This window comes from Muscardinus avellanarius, assembly GCF_963383645.1.
Source record: "Muscardinus avellanarius genome assembly, chromosome: 15".
Taxonomy (NCBI): Eukaryota; Metazoa; Chordata; class Mammalia; order Rodentia; family Gliridae; genus Muscardinus; species Muscardinus avellanarius.
Window position 1 is genome coordinate 38,480,546 of NC_137801.1, and position 16,873 is coordinate 38,497,418.

The window sequence follows — 16,873 nt, forward strand, 5'->3', positions numbered from 1 at the left end:
GAGCTCCAATCAGCAAGCAGTGGGCCAGGGCGAGAATGTCACACGTTGAGGGCTGAGATTTAGGCACAAAGGGGAAGGTAAGTGCAGAGTGGCACACCAGACTGTCAGCTTTAACTCTGAGCCGCTTTACTTCTGAGCAGTGAAGCCAAAGCCCAGTCATTACGTCGGGGCCTGGGCTTGCTGGCTTAACCGTATTATGTCCCTGCATTGTTTATTCGCTGCGTTGTGTCGGGGGTCAATTGTGATTTAAGTGTTAATTGCTAAATGCTCTTTGTGTAATTGTGCTTTATGGGGGCTGGTTCACCTTTCTAAGATGTTTGTTTTAGATTTTTTTTTTAAATTCTGGATTGTATTTATTTGTGTGTGTGTGTTGTGTGTGACTCTAATATAGGTATATACACACTCACGTATATTCTTCATTTACTTGTCTAACTGTTTTTGAAGGCATGAATGTGGATTAACAGTGTTATCCTTTCCTAACAATTATCTTTCGTTACTCTAGCTAGTTTAGTTCTAAAAGACAGCGCCATTGACAAGGGAAAAAAAGGGAACCTTCTCAGCTCTTTCAGCTCAGCGGTGGTAATGTTGCAGTGAACACTAATGAGGGGACCCCCACTGATTTGCCTGCTTTGTGACTTTTCTATTTCATAATTATTTTTAAAACGCAAAACGACATGAGGCAGCCTCGTCATGTCTCCACAACTTCCTGGTAGCGCCGTTCTTCCCGCAGATGGCAATTTGTTCTTGTAACATATATATCTCTCTGCCCGTTTTCATCTCATTTGTATGGTTCTACCATTTCTTTTCTCTCTTTCAGGGACCTTGCTGTGTGTGAGCTAGGGGGTGGCATGACATGCTTGGCTGGGCTCATGGTAGGTCTTTTCTCAATTCCAATCCCATTCAGAGGGAGGAACAAAAGGAAAAATGTTCCAGGGCCTCCAACTGCTGGGTCAGAGAACCGTCAACAGCCTCAGCTGCGGTCAAGCTGCCGGGTCTTGAGAGACCTTCTAGATTGACTTGCTTTCGGATCATATTGATTTTATGGTTGCCTCGATGAGCAGAAACATTTTACCCCAGTGTAGTCAATATCGCTTGTTGTGACATTCCAGGCCTCGCACAGTCTTTCTTTGCCATAGCAAAAGCATTTTTTTTTTTCAGATTATAGTCCCATTTGCTAAGATACAGGAATAGCCCGGCGAATCACAGTTGGAGCACCATGATATAGCTGCTAATGTTTTGCCTGCATTATTACACCAACAAACATGATCCAGAGCGCTCAGTAATTAGATTCTTTTGAATTAGATTGGCCATTCAGGAACGTCGTTCCCCATTCTCTGGGTTCTGAGTCATGTATTCAGGAGATATTATGTAGCAGCACAGTGCATTAGACAAGTTTTTATGTCTCTACAAATAAAAGCATATTGTTACACTGATTGGCATTTGACAAACCTGTCGCTCTTATACAATGTGTCGAGGTTACAGCCCAATGTGCGAGCATGTCAAAGCTCACAAAAAAATTACCCTCACAAAGCCATCTGCCTGCAATGCAAAGTTATATGAAGGGCATCAGGCAGTCAGACAGAAGCAGGCTGAAAGGCAGAGTGACAGCCTTGTATGATGGCCCTACTAGATAAACAGAAGCCCACAAATGAAAGCCTCTCAGAATACCATCATCCGCTGTCACAATGCAATTACCGAACAGAATGATAGCAAGATAGAGGCTCCCGCAAATGGAATGATAAAAGTATTGACTGATTTGATTGAATGATTAAAATAATGCAGACATAAAATGAAAAAAGATTGAAGATTGTTACAGAGAAATAGGTGAGGAAGCATGATACTGAAGGCTTGTCACTCCTGTCTTCACTTCCACACAGACAAGCATATTTGCTCATTGTTTGCTGTGCTCCTTTTTTTTTTTCAGGTTGCTATTTCTGCAGATGTCAAAGAAGTTCTGTTAACTGATGGGAATGAAAAGGCCATCAGAAGTATCCTTATTCAGATAGAAAACGGGTTTGTTGTGCTCAATCCTTTTTCCTGGCTGAGTAACAATTGATATAAAGAAAGACAGCATGGGGTATTAAAAAGGGTCCCCCCCCACATGCACGATAAGTAATTAAGAAAAAGCAGAAATATATGAATTCATTGCATATAGCTACGTGGGTTTTTTCCTTTTGATAGGTTTTTTATAGACACTTCTCATTAAAAGAGCCTGTGTTTGTGGATCCTCGGGGCAATACGGATATTTATTTCACAATAATGTCCAAGTATTTCTTCTTGCTCGTTTATTTTCAGTTAAGATTTTCCAGCATAAAATAAATTATTTAATAAATTACTTAATGAATATTGCTTGCAAATATTAACCTCCAGCTTTAAGCTTATTACCTGTTATGCGTTTGATATTATACCTGCCCTGTAATATTGCACCTATTCTAATTGCTGACACATTGCCTCTATGCCCCACTGGAAAGAGCTGTCCGTTCTTCATTATTTCCTTGCATTTAGGATTATAAAAGCTATCTTCTTTTTTCTGCTATGCTATTACAGTTCAAACCCTATTATATTAGATTATACTTTACTAATATGTACATAGAGTTCATGAAAATTGAACTGTACTTTAACTAAGAAAGCAAGCATCATTTGTGGCTACTTTAGCAGTCAAGCTGATTTGCTCAGGAGCAGTTAATAGCCGTTAGAAATTGAGAGGAAAAGTGGAAGATCTGTTTGCTTTGATTTTTTTTTATGCCTCACATTACGTGACGAGGGAAGCAGCCCACTTATTCAACTTTACGCCCCTAAAATGCCAATGTAGCTCTGACTTCTTGCAGCATCTTACAGAAAACCAAGTTGTGATTTTCTTTTTTCTGCTTCCGCTTTATCATTTTTCGAGAATAAAATTCGCTCGCAGCTCCATCAGGCTGCTCACACAGGAGGCAGGAGGAACAAGAAGCACAGGAGCTAATATTGTTCTGCGGCACTTGTGTGTTCTACAGAGCCCCACCCAGCTAATTGCCTGACAGACCTTAAAAAAAAAAAAAATTCAGGAAGGAACAACAGCCAATCACAGTCTTGGCCTTTCACAGCCGGGAAAGAGATCACAAAAGATGCTTCCTTTTTTAAAATGCAGGATTTTAATCATGATCTTGAGACTGTCGCAAGTTTTTCAAAATATTCCTGCAGATGAGCGGGTGCTGTTTCCATTCACTCTGCCTTGTTCCGAGTTATTCTGTGCATGTATCATTTCCCTCTGCTCCTCCTCTTTATGTCAGGGAACACAGACAGCGAGAGGAAGCTCAGGTATGCCAGCTCAGCCTCACAGGATGTCTTCCGCGGGGGAAGAAAAGCAGGAATATTCAACAAGATTATTTTAGCACCCAGAAACTTTCAGATTGGACCCAGGAACCTGGGATTTTTCTCCAGTCAGGAGGTATCTTATTTAAAAGCATCTGAAACCAATTAGAACTTTTATCAAACTAGGGGAAACATCTGTAGTCAGTATGTAAATTTAATTGTGCTAACATTATTATGGAGCTAAACTAAGAGCTTCCAAAGAAGGGAGGCAATACTAATATCATTAATCACTGCACCTTTGCTTTAAACAGCGAAAATACCATGCCAGCTCTTGAAATCAGAGAGGAAATCTCAGATTCTGCATTCACTCCGCCGGCCTTTCAAAGAAATGATTGGTACAGCCCCCTCCCAAGAAAATGGATTTTTAACATTTGGACCTCAGAAGCTCAGCCCTGAGAGTGCTTTATTGTGCTGGGTTTTACAATGGGTTTAATATAGCAGGGTGCCAAAGGGCAGGAGGGGAAGAACTTTACAATGTAGATAAAGTAGGTCCTTTCAGAATGCAGACCCAAACTGGTTGTGTGTTTTATTTCATCTCATAGGATTTTCCTGATACAGTTCAGTTTTTATCATGTGGTTGTTCTATGTTCGTGTGCCTTTTTCTGTTGTAACTAGATCTAATTTTTTTAATTAAGAGAAAAAAGCATGCATAAAGCCTTAAAATTGGCAATGTGTTTTTCCTGCTTTTAATACTAATGTTGTTCTCGATTTGCTAACAGAGCTTACAATGGGCATCTGTCGTAATCTGTTTTACTGAGTGAGGTTAATATGAGTGAACCCCCCCATTTGTGTGCCCACTTTCTGTGAAAATAATTCACTGAATCACATACTATTGATGCATATAGATCGAAACAAACTCATTTTAAAAATTACTGTTTACAGCTTTCCTTTAAAAATTTAGGAAGCCTAAATTATATATCAGTTGTAGTATATTGTCCAAAATTATTTTCTAAAAAGTAAAAGTGGATGTCAACAAAAAGGCGGTGGGGAGGGGGGGACATCGCCAGAAGCCAGAAAATCTCTAAGCAAAGCTGCTAATTATTCTTAATGGGCAAGATGAGCACATTAAGAAACAAATGAATACATCAGTGAAATGTAATTGAAAATCGACCTGGCGATGGCACATCACATCTGAGTATTGGCCTGTATATTATTCTCATCATTTTAAAAATTATTTTTGTTGTTCTTGGCTTTTGAATTTAATGAATCCAACTGAATCTTACTTTCTTGTCTCTTAAGCTTCCAAGATTCTGATTTTTACCTTTTCTGTTTTTGGGGAGGGGAGGAATAGCATTTTCTGTTACTTCCTTTTAATCTTCTGTGATTTCTATTTTTTTTTAATATGGGAGGCAATGAATGGATTAGTTCTGAATCTTTATATCACTGAAGCATGTCAACCAGTTGTGAGGTAATTTATTATCTTCCTAAAATGTATCAAATGGATTGGCTGTGTCTTCTACAGCTCTCCACCTTGACCCTGGAAAGCTAGATGTTGATCTGAGATTTATTAAACAGAGATATCTGAAAAGAGATTAAGACTTGAGGGAAAATGAATTTTCCAAGTCTTGAATATTTTCTCAGACGTTCATGGTAGGTGTCCCTGAAATTCTTCGTGGTTCTTAAACCACATCACTAGGTTTAACCCAGAGCTGCCCTACCCAAGAAGTGTTTCTCTACAGATTCCATTGTATCTGTACCCCAAGAGGACAAATGATAAATTGGAAGTGGGATTATTCAGTTCATCCAGTTCTCAAATGTATTCTAAAATAATATGAAACATGTTCCTTTCTCTGGGTGTGGTGGTGCTTGCCTATAATCTCAGTACTTGGGAGGTGATTGCAGGTTCGAGGACAATCACAGCAACCTAGTGAGAACCTGTTCCAAAGCAAAAAATAAAATAGTGCTTGGAGTGTAGCTCAAAGGTAAAATGTCCCTGAGCCCAATCTCCAATAACACACACACACACACACACACACACACACACACACACACAAAAAAAAAAAAAAATCATGTCCTTCTTTGGCACTCTCTTTTAGTGTAGTCAAGAAAAATCTCAAAGTACCTGTGTATAATAATTACTCACTAGGATTTGTAGCTAATGAAGACAATAACATAAGAATAAAGGAGACAAATAGTACAGTGATGAGTTATTATTGATGCTAAGCCAACTTGTATAAGTGAAAGTAGAACACCTTAAAGGTGAGCAGTCCTCTCTGGCTATAATCACTAGTTTACCCAGTGCCAGCACCCTGCCTCAACCCATCCTAATAAAAGTCTGGCATGTTATCTGCAGAACATTCCAGTGCTTGGTGACCCACTTTTCTGAGCTCTCGACTGCATGGTATGCCTAGTCTGCATTATGATCTTAAGCTTAGAATTCTCCAAGAACAAGTAAATTTCCTGTGCTTTAAAAAAAAAAAAAAGTGGCCCTGGCTTAACAGTAAGTTACTTAACAGAATCCCTGACTTGTATAATTAATAAACAAAGCTCCATGTGGACTGTGTGACCTGTGTTATGGATGGTTAAGACCTTGGCAAGGCCCTTCCTCCATTAGTGATTCCAGCTGTATTTATATCTACTAGATGAGTTACTTCTAGTTACTTGATGCGCCTCACCTGGGGAAGGAGTTCAACAAATACCTCTTAAAACTAAATTCAAATTAATGCAACCAGTATTAGTTACACACCATTTCTGACTGAAGATCCAGCAGTAGACAAGACAGACCTAGTCTCTATCCTTGTAGGATACATATTTTGCCAAGAACAGGGCACTTTTAGACATGTGAATAAAACTAAAAAAAAACTACAAGGTAGAAGTTCTTTGATTTCTTCCATTTATTTTAATTCTACAATATGAATGTCCACACAATTAGTTTTGAGCATCAGGAACTGAAAATAAAGCTTAACTGCCAAGCTTAGCTTGACGTTATTTACTCTCACTAGTCTCTGTCCTACTAAAGCTTTTGCCTAGATTGTTTAAAAATATAATGAATTAACATGAATTAGGGAACTACTGTGGGTTGGACCTATCATATGAGACCCCATTAAGTCTATAAAATCACTATCTTTATTTTTGGTTTTAGAGATAGAGCTCAGAGAGGTTGGGTCACACAACCACTAATTATCAAAACCAGCACTAGCAGCCATGTTCATTTGACTTTGAGGTTTTTTTTTTTTTTTTTCCATTAAACCATCTGTTTCATCCAAAATAAAGATGATGAGTGTCATCTTGCACCTCTCAGCACCCTCGGAAGAATAATCCTTTTGTGCATAAACCCAGCCGTGGGCATTGCTAGCAGAGAATTCATGCTACCCTGTGTCATTCTATCAGTTCACTGAAGTAATAAGCACATTTCGGAAGAGCTTACAAAGCCAGGCGTGGTGGTGCGGGCCTGTAATCCCAACACTTGGGAGGCTGAGACAGGGAGATCACAGGTTTGGGACCAGCCTCAGCAACTTAGCAAGACTCAGCAACCTAGTGATAAAAAAGAGCTGGGGTTCTAGCTTCGAGGTAGGATGCCCCTGGTTTCAATCCCCAGTCCCCTCCCCAAAAATAGTTTGTAGAACTCAGTGTAGTGACACATACATGTAAACTCAGTTACTGGGGAAGTTGAGGCAGCAAGATGGCAAGTTTGAGATCAGCCTGGGCAACTTACTGAAGTTCTGTCTCAAAAACAAGATAGAGTTGGATGTGGTAACGCACTCTTGCAATCCTAGTGCTTGGGAGGCTGAGACAGGAGGATCACAGGTTTGAGGACAGCCTCAACAAGTAGTGAGGTTCTCATTAGCCTAGCGAAATCCTATTTAAAAATAAAAATGGCACTTCATATGTGCTGACCCCTGTGATTTCCCCAAATGTGGGAAACTCGACTGCGTAATTTGTGGTAGTGGGGGTCTGCGTTCATGCTCTCCCTTGGAAAAAAATTTTTTAATAAAAATAAAAATAGGGCTGGGTTTGTAGTTTGGAGATAGAATGCCTCAGGGCTCAATCCCTAGTCTCACACACACACACACACACACACACACACACACACACACACACACACAGAAATAAAGAAAGAAAAGAAAGCAGAGTTTGGTATGCAGCTCAGTGGTAGACTACTTGCCTAGCACTCCCAAGGCTCAATTTTCAATACTGCAAGAAGAAAAATAATAATAAAATAAAAAGAATAGTCTATAACCTTAAATCAGCAAATATTGCCACATTGGGCATTTAAAAATTATTTAGAGCCGGGCATGGTGGCACATGCTTGTAATCCCTGCACTTGGGAGGCTGAGACAGGAGGACTACACAGGTTCGAAGCCAGCCCCAGCTACTTAGTGAGACCTTGTTTCCAAATAAAATATAAAAAAATAGGTCTGGGAGTATAGCCTGGAGGTAGAAAGCCCGTGGGTTCCACCCCCAATACTAAAAAAAATAAAAATAAAAATAAATTAAAATAAAATTATTTAGAGATCAGACTTAATATAGTTTATATTATAATATCATAATTTCCTACCCTCATTTTTTTTCTTTTGATACTGGGGATTGAACCCAAGGGCATTCTGTCTCCAATCTATAAACAAGCCTTTTTCAATTTTATTTTTTTATTTTGAAACAAGGTCTTGCTAAGTTGCTGAGGCTGGTCTCAAACTTATGATCTCCTGTCTCAGCTTCCCAAATACTGGAATTACAGTCCTGCACCACCCACACCTGACTCTACCCTCATTTTTAATGCCCCTTCATGGGGTAACATAAACCAAGAAAATAATGCTTTGTGAATCATAGTGTTCTCATTTCTAAATATTTTCTTGTTTAATGAACAATGCCAACTCTCAAATGGTATAAAACAATCACTAATTATAGGAACAGACTAATATTTTCAATAACATTACATATAATACACAATATGATTTTCTTAAATAACTATTAGTGCTATTATATACAAATACATATTTTAAGACTAAAAATCATCTGAAACACAATTAATATGGATCCCCACTCTTGAACTGTGCTTTGTGAAGAAAATCAAGAGATAGAATTTTGGTTTCCTTTTAGCCACAAGATTTCAAATGTCCTGCTGCTCTGGAAGTCCAATTGTCCAGACATTGGGATCAGAAGTGATTACTCGGTATCCACTTAATTAGAAATCACATCGAGGCTGTCTTTGCACCAGCCCCTCCCACTGAAGTCACCTGGGAGGAGGGTACAGTGCAGAGAACACAATTTGGTCGGTTGTGTTGAATACCATCCTGGACGTATTGACTCAATTTGATTGGACCCCTTTTATTACCCTGAGGTGACACACAAGGATGATAAAATCTGTTATTGGCTACAGTGCCATCCAGAAGAACCATCAAAATCTCACCTAAAGGGTGGGGAGCAGAATACCAGAATTTATATCTTATGGCAATATTTAAAAATACTATTGCCTTTTTTTCCTCATGGTACTTATTTTAATATAAAACACCTCTTAAACCACAAAATATATTTCCTTCTCAGTTCTAAAAATAAAGCAGCCTAAATACTGCTGTGAATTTTTTCATTAAGAAAGATTGCTGCTAGAATAAAAATACATATGCTTGCTTCAGCCTGACCACCCACTGTCCCAGGTTCATAAATTGTATAAAAGTATATAGTGTTAAGATGTTTACTAAAAGTTATTAATAGGTTTTCAGAGTTATATAATTTAACTTCCCTGCGACTATTTTATAAAAAGTATTACCTCCACTCACAAAATAATATGTTTTGCTTGATAGATTAGTCATGCACTCATACGACGCTACAGGTGTACCAGGCACATTATGGCATGTGGTTGGGAACCATGGAAACGCTGGGGAGGGTGTGGCCAGAGCGTGGGGGAACTTAATAAAAAACAGTTGTCAGTTGACTCTACTAATTTTGTTCTTCTCAGAATAAAGATGTCAGCTGTCCTTTTCTGCAAGACATTTCATTTAGAAGACTTGCTGAAATACTTTCTTCCTGAAATAGACAGAACTGTAGGCCGATGTGTCATTTTAGTTAATCAAAACAAGGAGGCAAATTAGTCTCCTTTATTTTTTAATGAATGTAATTTAACGGCATTTAATTTGCATACAGGAAAGTTCACCCAGGAAAAAAAAAAAGTCTGCATTATGGCACTTTTGTAAACCTCAACAAAGCCCTTCATTAGGAAACCTAATTGATTTTTCCTACCCACTCCTGGGGGAAGAAAGCTATCACAGTACCTGCTTATTCACTCCAAGAAGAAATGGGTGTGCCTGGTGGTTCAAGCAGAGATTTGGGTTAAAAAGTCCTGCGGCTCTGTTCTCACAGTGAGATCTTGGCCAGTGCTTGCTTTGAGATTCAGGAAATCTGCTTTTCTGAGCAATAGGAGAATATCGCTTGTCTGCTTGGTGTCCTCCCCATGGGCCCAATTTAGTTCAGCTTGTAGCCTGCACTGGAATTATTTTATTTCTTGTTTATTTAAGCCTACCTTAATTCAAAAAGGGGATTTGGAGGTTTCTTACAGAAATACATGGAACATACCATATACAATAAACGAGAAAAGTGAGGACAATTGGAAATTTGGAACCAGGAAAATATGAGGAAGCCAGGAATGGAGATCAGTATAAAAATATATGCCATGGGAGCTGTTCTGAGTGTTAAGAGTCAGGAGTCACTACGTGAGGTTCTGATGGACATCGGTGCCAGAGGAACGAGAACGGGCCGCAGTTCTAAGATTGGCAGTGCCCCAAAGTTGAGGTACAATCAGTTGATGTGAAGTCCAGCTTTCCCTGATGTTGGAAGGTGACATAGTTCTCCCCATGGAGCCCCGTGTAGGTGGCCCTGTGTGATGCAGTGGACCAGCTCCTCAACGCGCTCTACAAACATAGCTCTTTTGCTCAAGTCCTTCCCTGTCAGCAGGTGGAGGAAGGCCAGAGCATAAGCCTGGAAAGGCAGTTCTCCCAGGGACCTCTTGTTGATGGTCTCCCCTAGACATTCATTTTCTCTCACACATGTTCCAAGCCCCTCTCTACATTTCCCTCTCACTTCTTCCCAAGTCTCCTGTGCTGCTCGTTTCGCTCTTCCTACTAGCGTTAAGGAGGCCAGAAATACTTGAGCTAGGAAAGGCTCAGAAGGCTGGCAGTGGGGAGGCCCACTGACTCAAGCACATCTGCCTTTGAACCCCAGTGCTTTTAAGGAAGGGAGGCATGGTACCAACACAGCGGTCACTCCCTCCCCATCAGCACCTGTACTCTGGGCCTTGCCATGCCGCTCCCGGGACGTACATTTCACAGGTGACAAAACTGCAGCCCAGGGAATCGAAAGATCTTGCTTGAAGTAAGTGAACACCTGGCTGTAGAGCCAGGGCTACACCTCCTCCTGCTCCCACCCTGCGGCTCATCTCTTTACTGTGCCAACCCCACTAGGGTACGAAGGTCACTGGGCTGTGTAATCTTTAAAAGTCAGTTGGCAATCGCTGCAGAAATTTCCTTAACTGTGTCCTGTAGATGTGAGAGACATCATCTCAAGGAATCAGGAAGCTGGTGTGTTTAAAACTCAGAAAATATCAAGCTGGTAAGGATAGCTTTCTGCATTGAAACATTCCAGTTGAAAACTCATTTCTTGATGCTCCAGGTGGTTAAATTATTGAGTAATTACCATATGTTGGGCACTGTTCTGAGGACTTTACAAGTGTTATCTCATTTAATGCTCCTGAGAACCCTATGAAGCAGGAAACACTGTCATTATCTCCAATGAATAGATGAGAAAACTGAAGGTAAGTATATTCAACACCAATGTGGGGATGACTTACAGATTCAGATGGTACAATATGAAGTTGAGGTTGGAGGGAGCCTGGCCTGGGACCTTTCTAAGTGGCTCTATCCCAGTGGCTTTCAACTTGGGGGTAGCCACTTCCTCCCATGGGGGGATCTTGACATTCTCTGGAGACATTTTTTTAGCTGGTGGATAGAGGCCAGGAGTATTGCTGAATATCCTTAAATGGACAGAGCAGCCTCCCCACCAACAAAGAAGTATCTGGCCCCAAATACTGGAGGTGCCAGGTTGAAAAGCCCTGCTGTATTCCATGATTTAATATAATCTGGGGACGTTATGTACATATGTGAGAATACCAATGCCAATCTCAATACCAATTATGGGGAAGGGGGGCTGGGAAATGACCAAGGGGAAACTCACAAAAGGCTGTGCGCATGTATACCGTTATAACTATTAACTACATTATGGTGTAAGACTATAACGCACAAATGAAAGTATAAAAAGTAAAAAAAAAAAAATTTAAGTCTAGGGATCTATCCCTTTTTGGATTTTGTTAATTCTTATTTAAACTGAAAGACATGCTTCCTTCAACCAAAACCAAAACAATGCTGAGTTCTATGCTGCTATATTTTATTTTTGCTTGTTTGGTAATGGATCAAAAGGAAAGAGTAGTTGTTTAGCAATTTTCACATAAAATGTCTCTATTTTTGCATTTACCTATGGATTTTAGAAAAGCAATTTTTCCTTTTTTTTTTTTTTTTTGTATGAGTGTGTGGTACTGGGGCATTCTACCTCTGAGCTACTCCCCTAATCCAATTTTATTTTTATTTTGAAGCACTAAGTTGCTGAAGCTGGTTTTAAAACTGATCATACTGTCTCAGCCTCTCAAGTACTGAAATTATAAGTATGTGCTGCCATGCCTGGCACAATTTCATTCCTAATTATTTTTCTTTACTATTACTAATCTGTCACCATTTGGTGTTTTAAGTTTTCCCTATGCTGATAACACTTTCCTATCCCAACTGCCCATACTGGGGGAAAAAATTTTTAAATGAACATCTAGAAGGCTTTAAAAAATATGGTGGACATATTGGCATGAAGCTATGGAAAAGCCATAATGTGTTTATTTTATATCAGTTGGTGAATGCAATGAAGTATCCAAATAGAGAGCTTTTATTCATGCATTAGAATGTTCCAGTAAGCTGATGGCACAGGGGCAGCATGTTCTGTGTTTCTTACATAAATTAACAAACCAGTCTGTTTCCCACAAAACCTGAGGCAGGTCCAGAGAAAGAGTGGGCCTACCTGGTGTTAGGACAGTCTTTCACCCACAGGGTGGATGGACATATCCTTTGGAGAGGACTTTATTTTTTGGACAATTTTCAACCTGGTCTTTAAGTTATCAATCAAAAGTGCATTTTCTGCGTTGTCCTCATTTACATTTATGTAATGCTTAAGGTCATTTGTGACCATTTGAGTGTATTTCAGCATATGGAATCAGGGAATAATAGATTTCAGCTTCATGCTGTGAAGAGAGATTGTGTTTTTACAAGGCATAATGTTGTTTACTGGGTGTTAATAATCACTAATTAATAAACATACCTAGATGTTTAAAATGCTGCATTTTAAGAAATAAAAATGTCAAGTGTTTAATTTAAAAAGCACAATAGTATTTTCTATCATCTCTTCATAAAATAATTAAGTGACATAAAGAAGCAAAATGTTGTTCAGCACAGGACAGGCCCCAAATGCTTACTATATGGCCTTTGTTTCTATCTTTGTGTTCTCAAAAATGCGATTTCTAAATGTATTTTTCTGATATATCCCTGGAGACAACATCTATCAATAGCCATATGAGAACCTCTAAGATGAAAGGGTTTTTTTCCATCTTAATTATGGCCAGTTTCCCCTCTTTTAACCACTGCAAGCATTTTGTCCAAAGTCTACTAAAGCACTTGCCAGAAATCAGGTAGAAAAGTCAGTCCTTGAAATGCCTTGATCTTATATTAAGGAGCTACTTGACCACTTAACCTTCAGCAGCAAAAGGCACCTGCCAACCTGGGCTGGGATAATCAGTGTTCCCTTCTATCCACTGCTTTCCCACCCATAACGCGTACAATGAAAGGAAAGTATTAGTTCCATGAGAGAAGAAATAAAAGGAAGCCATTCACAAAAGAGCTAAGATAGAGTTCAATATTCTTTTTTAGTGCCTCAATGCATATGCAGAATTTCTCCTCCAAATTGGAGGTGTGGAATACAGTAGCGACAGATAACTAAGAGGTATTTACCATAGCTACAAAGCCCACACGTGAGCCAAATATTTCTGCTATTAAAAAGCACTTCAAAGCTTGACATGAAGTTTGTAACAGCTGAACGTCTCTTGTGACTTCATTTGTGAAGAAGATGTAAAAGCTGAGAGTCGTGATATGAGAACTGTGAGCCTAAGAAATAGTGTTTTTAGAAGAGAATAAGAAGCTGCCCAGGAATTTGACTGGCATCCCACGCTCCCATTCTCCCACACAGGCAGAGTTCTTAGTAATTGCAGTGATTTGGGTAAAGGCCCATATGCAAAAGGTTTTGTCACCAGCCTGTGGTGCCAGTGGGAGGTGGTGGGACATTTGGGAGGTCGGACCTAGTAGGAGGAAGTTTGGTTGTTGGGAGCGTGCCAGGTGATATTGGGCCCCTGGCCACTTCCTGTCTCTGCTTTTGACCATCAGGAGGTTAGCAGATTCCTCTACCAAGTGCTCCCAGGCAATGGGCCAACGGACCATGGACTGAAACCTCCACAACTATGAAGCCAAATAAACCTTTCTTCCTTATAAGTCTATATGTCAGCTATTTGTCATAGTAACGAATGATGGTAACACAGTAACTATCAGTGTTTCTCCCGCCTCTTCCTACCTCTTACAAAGGGGTGAACCCAGGTTGTTGTAAGGCCTGAGACTTATTTTGAGGCCCCTCCTTAGGGTGAATTTGATTATACCTTACTTTGGTGAATTTATAAGAACATATAGCCATGTGAGCACATTACTAGGGCTTCTTTGAGGGGGCCTTTGTAAATGAGGGCCTCTAACACTTAAGCTTCATTAGCCTCACAGTAAGTCCACTCTGCTCCCATAAACACCACCTCTGCCCAGAGCAACTCTTTCCTTAGGTAACAAACTTTCCTGCTCCTTCTGATGCATTTAAATCCCAGTCTGTGGCTAACTATGGCAGACATGTTTGTGAAAGCCTAAAAGTCTAAGTTCTGGCCAGGTCTAGGAACCATGTATACAAAGCATTCTATGCTTTACATCTTAATGATCGCAATACAGCCATTTGATGGTTCACTGGTTTATCCAGTCGTGCAGCCGTTTATTAATTTAACAATATGTCCAAGGCATTTCGTCCTTGGGAATCTAAGTATGGTGTTACTGAGAGTAGTTCTTGAACAAAGGAAACTGTAATACTAAATATAGTCAGAGACTAATGAAAGAGAAACTGTATTTGCAGCATCTCAATTGTTGGGTTTAACTGAAGCTGTCTGCACAATTATGACTAACAAAGCACCATTTGGAGCTTGTGATGTCAACATGTTTGTAGGTCTTCCAGAATTAGTGAATAACATCATTCTATTAATATTATTATTCTAGTTAATATTAGTTAAAAGTTACAGTTTTTTAAAAAAGTTGATTAATTTATACTGCTGTAGTATTAAGAGTGAGTTTCACTTAAGAGTTTATCTTTGTATGAATGTTACTAGTGGATTTAAGCTGTGACTCACACTCATTGAAAAACCACAAATTTTGGTAAACTATGGGATTTATTTTGAATCAAGATTTTACCTTTATGTGGGCCCCCCGGGATTGGCTATTGGTCCTAATGCCCTGTTGTTTAAGACTCATATCTTCTCTGAGTCTCAGTTTCCTTTAGAGGCTAAATTGGGGCTGTGAAGAAATGACTCCTTTAAATTTTTATTTGTGATAAAGGGAATTGAACCCAAGGGCATTCTACTTCCAAAATACACCCCAAGCCCTTTTTATTTTTGTTTTGAAACAGCATCTTGTTAGATTGCTGCGAGTGTGGCTAAGTTGCTGAGGCTGTTCTCAAGTCTGCAGTCCTCCTGTCTCAGCCTCCCAAGTACAGGATTGCAGGTGTGTGTCACCATGCCTGGTTGGAAAATGACTTCTTAAATGTGTATCCCACCCAAGTGGATCAAGTGCTGCTTTTCCAGGTCTTGTGCATTTGCCCTCGTTTCCCTGTCCCATCTCTCTTCCACTGCTCTTAACCTCTTCCTTCAGTCACCCCAGCCTCCTGTGTTAGATTTCTGTTGTTGTAACAAAAATCCTGAGATTTAACTTATAAAGAAAATAAAGGTTTATTTTGGCTCTCAGTCTTAATTCCTTTCTAAGATTCGGTGGAACCATTGCTTTGGGCCTCTGGTAGAAGTGTCAGATGGCAGTTGCCAAGAACATATAGCAGAGCAAACTGCTACGCTCATGACCAGGAAGCAAAATTTAATAATAGAGAGGCCAGGAGCCCATACCTTCCTCTAGCAGCACACCTCCAGTGGCTTTAGGAACTCCCACTAACCTCTCCCCTTACAGGTCCCACCAGTTCACAATAGCACCTTTAACACATGGGATTTTGGGGGACACTTGTCCAGAACACGGCACCTCCTCATTCTCTTCCCAACACACTTGGTTTCCTCATCTCTGGTCTCTGTCATTCTTGCTCCCCTCCTTTTCATCCATCAGAATCCTTCCTTGTAGGATGACTCAATTTCCACTTCCCCTGCCTTCTCAGACTATTTCAGTCTGCCCTAACTTTTTCTTTCTTTTAACTTTTATTGGCCTTAGAATAGTACAGTTTAACAAGGCATATTCTCTTAACATTTCAAGTATGTTGGCTTTGTTTCTATGTTTATTGGTTCACTCATTTGTTGATCCTGTGTGTGCTCATGCACACACACACACACACACACACACACACACACACACACATTTGCAGAACTAGCCGTTGAACCCAGGGGCATTCTACCTCTGAGCTACACCCCCAGACCTATTTTTCATTCTTAATTTTGAAACAGGGTTGTTTCACTAAGTTACGAAAGCTTCACCAAGTAGCTGAGGCTGGCTGTGAACCTGCAATCTTGCTGTCTCAGCCTCCCAAGTACTGGGATTACAAGCGTGCACCATCATTTTTTTTTTTTTTTTTTTTTTTTTTTTTGCACTGGGGTTTGAACCCAGGGGCATTCTACTCCAAGCTACAACCCCAGCCCTTTTTTATTTTGAAACAGGATCTCGCTAAATTGCTAAGGTCTTGCTGAGTTGCTGAGGCTGGCCTCGAGCCTGCAATCCTCCTGTCTCCAGCCTCCCAAGTATAAGGATCACAAGCATGCATCACTGCTCAGCTGTTGAATAGATACGCTGATTACCTTCTGTTTGCCAAATAGTGTCCGAGGTACTGGATGAGCAGTGGTAAATAAGACTGAGAGAGCGCATGCCTTCTTGCTGTTGACATCCTAGGGAGAGGGAGAGGATTTTTTGAAGCAAGGGTTCTGCTTAATGTTTTTGTATTCTCCAAAGAAATTAGTATACTTGATCCCTAGTATATGCATGTGTTTAAGACTTGTATTAGGAGCACATTTTGAAAGACGTGAATTCAGAAAGCTTCTGGCGCCAAACCATTTTTAGTAGAAGCAAGTCAAGCTCTGGAGAGTCAGACGTCAATTTCTACATCAGATAGCTGACTTTCATTTCAGGGCCGGCTTCCCAGGTCTGCGAGTGTAGTGTCTGTAGAC

At 40.1% G+C, this 16,873-nt stretch overlaps 1 protein-coding gene across 1 annotated transcript in view; it reads left to right on the forward strand.

Annotated features, from left to right (window-relative positions):
• Nucleotides 1-16,873, forward strand: part of CAMKMT (calmodulin-lysine N-methyltransferase) — a gene marked incomplete at its 3' end in the record, with an annotated part of 438,709 nt that overhangs the window by 376,217 nt on the left and 45,619 nt on the right. The window contains exons 5-7 of the mRNA XM_080711826.1: nt 818-872; nt 1,925-1,988; nt 10,824-10,890. Of these exons, the coding sequence (XP_080567952.1) occupies nt 818-872; nt 1,925-1,988; nt 10,824-10,890 (186 nt within the window). The remainder of the gene's footprint in view (nt 1-817; nt 873-1,924; nt 1,989-10,823; nt 10,891-16,873) is intronic.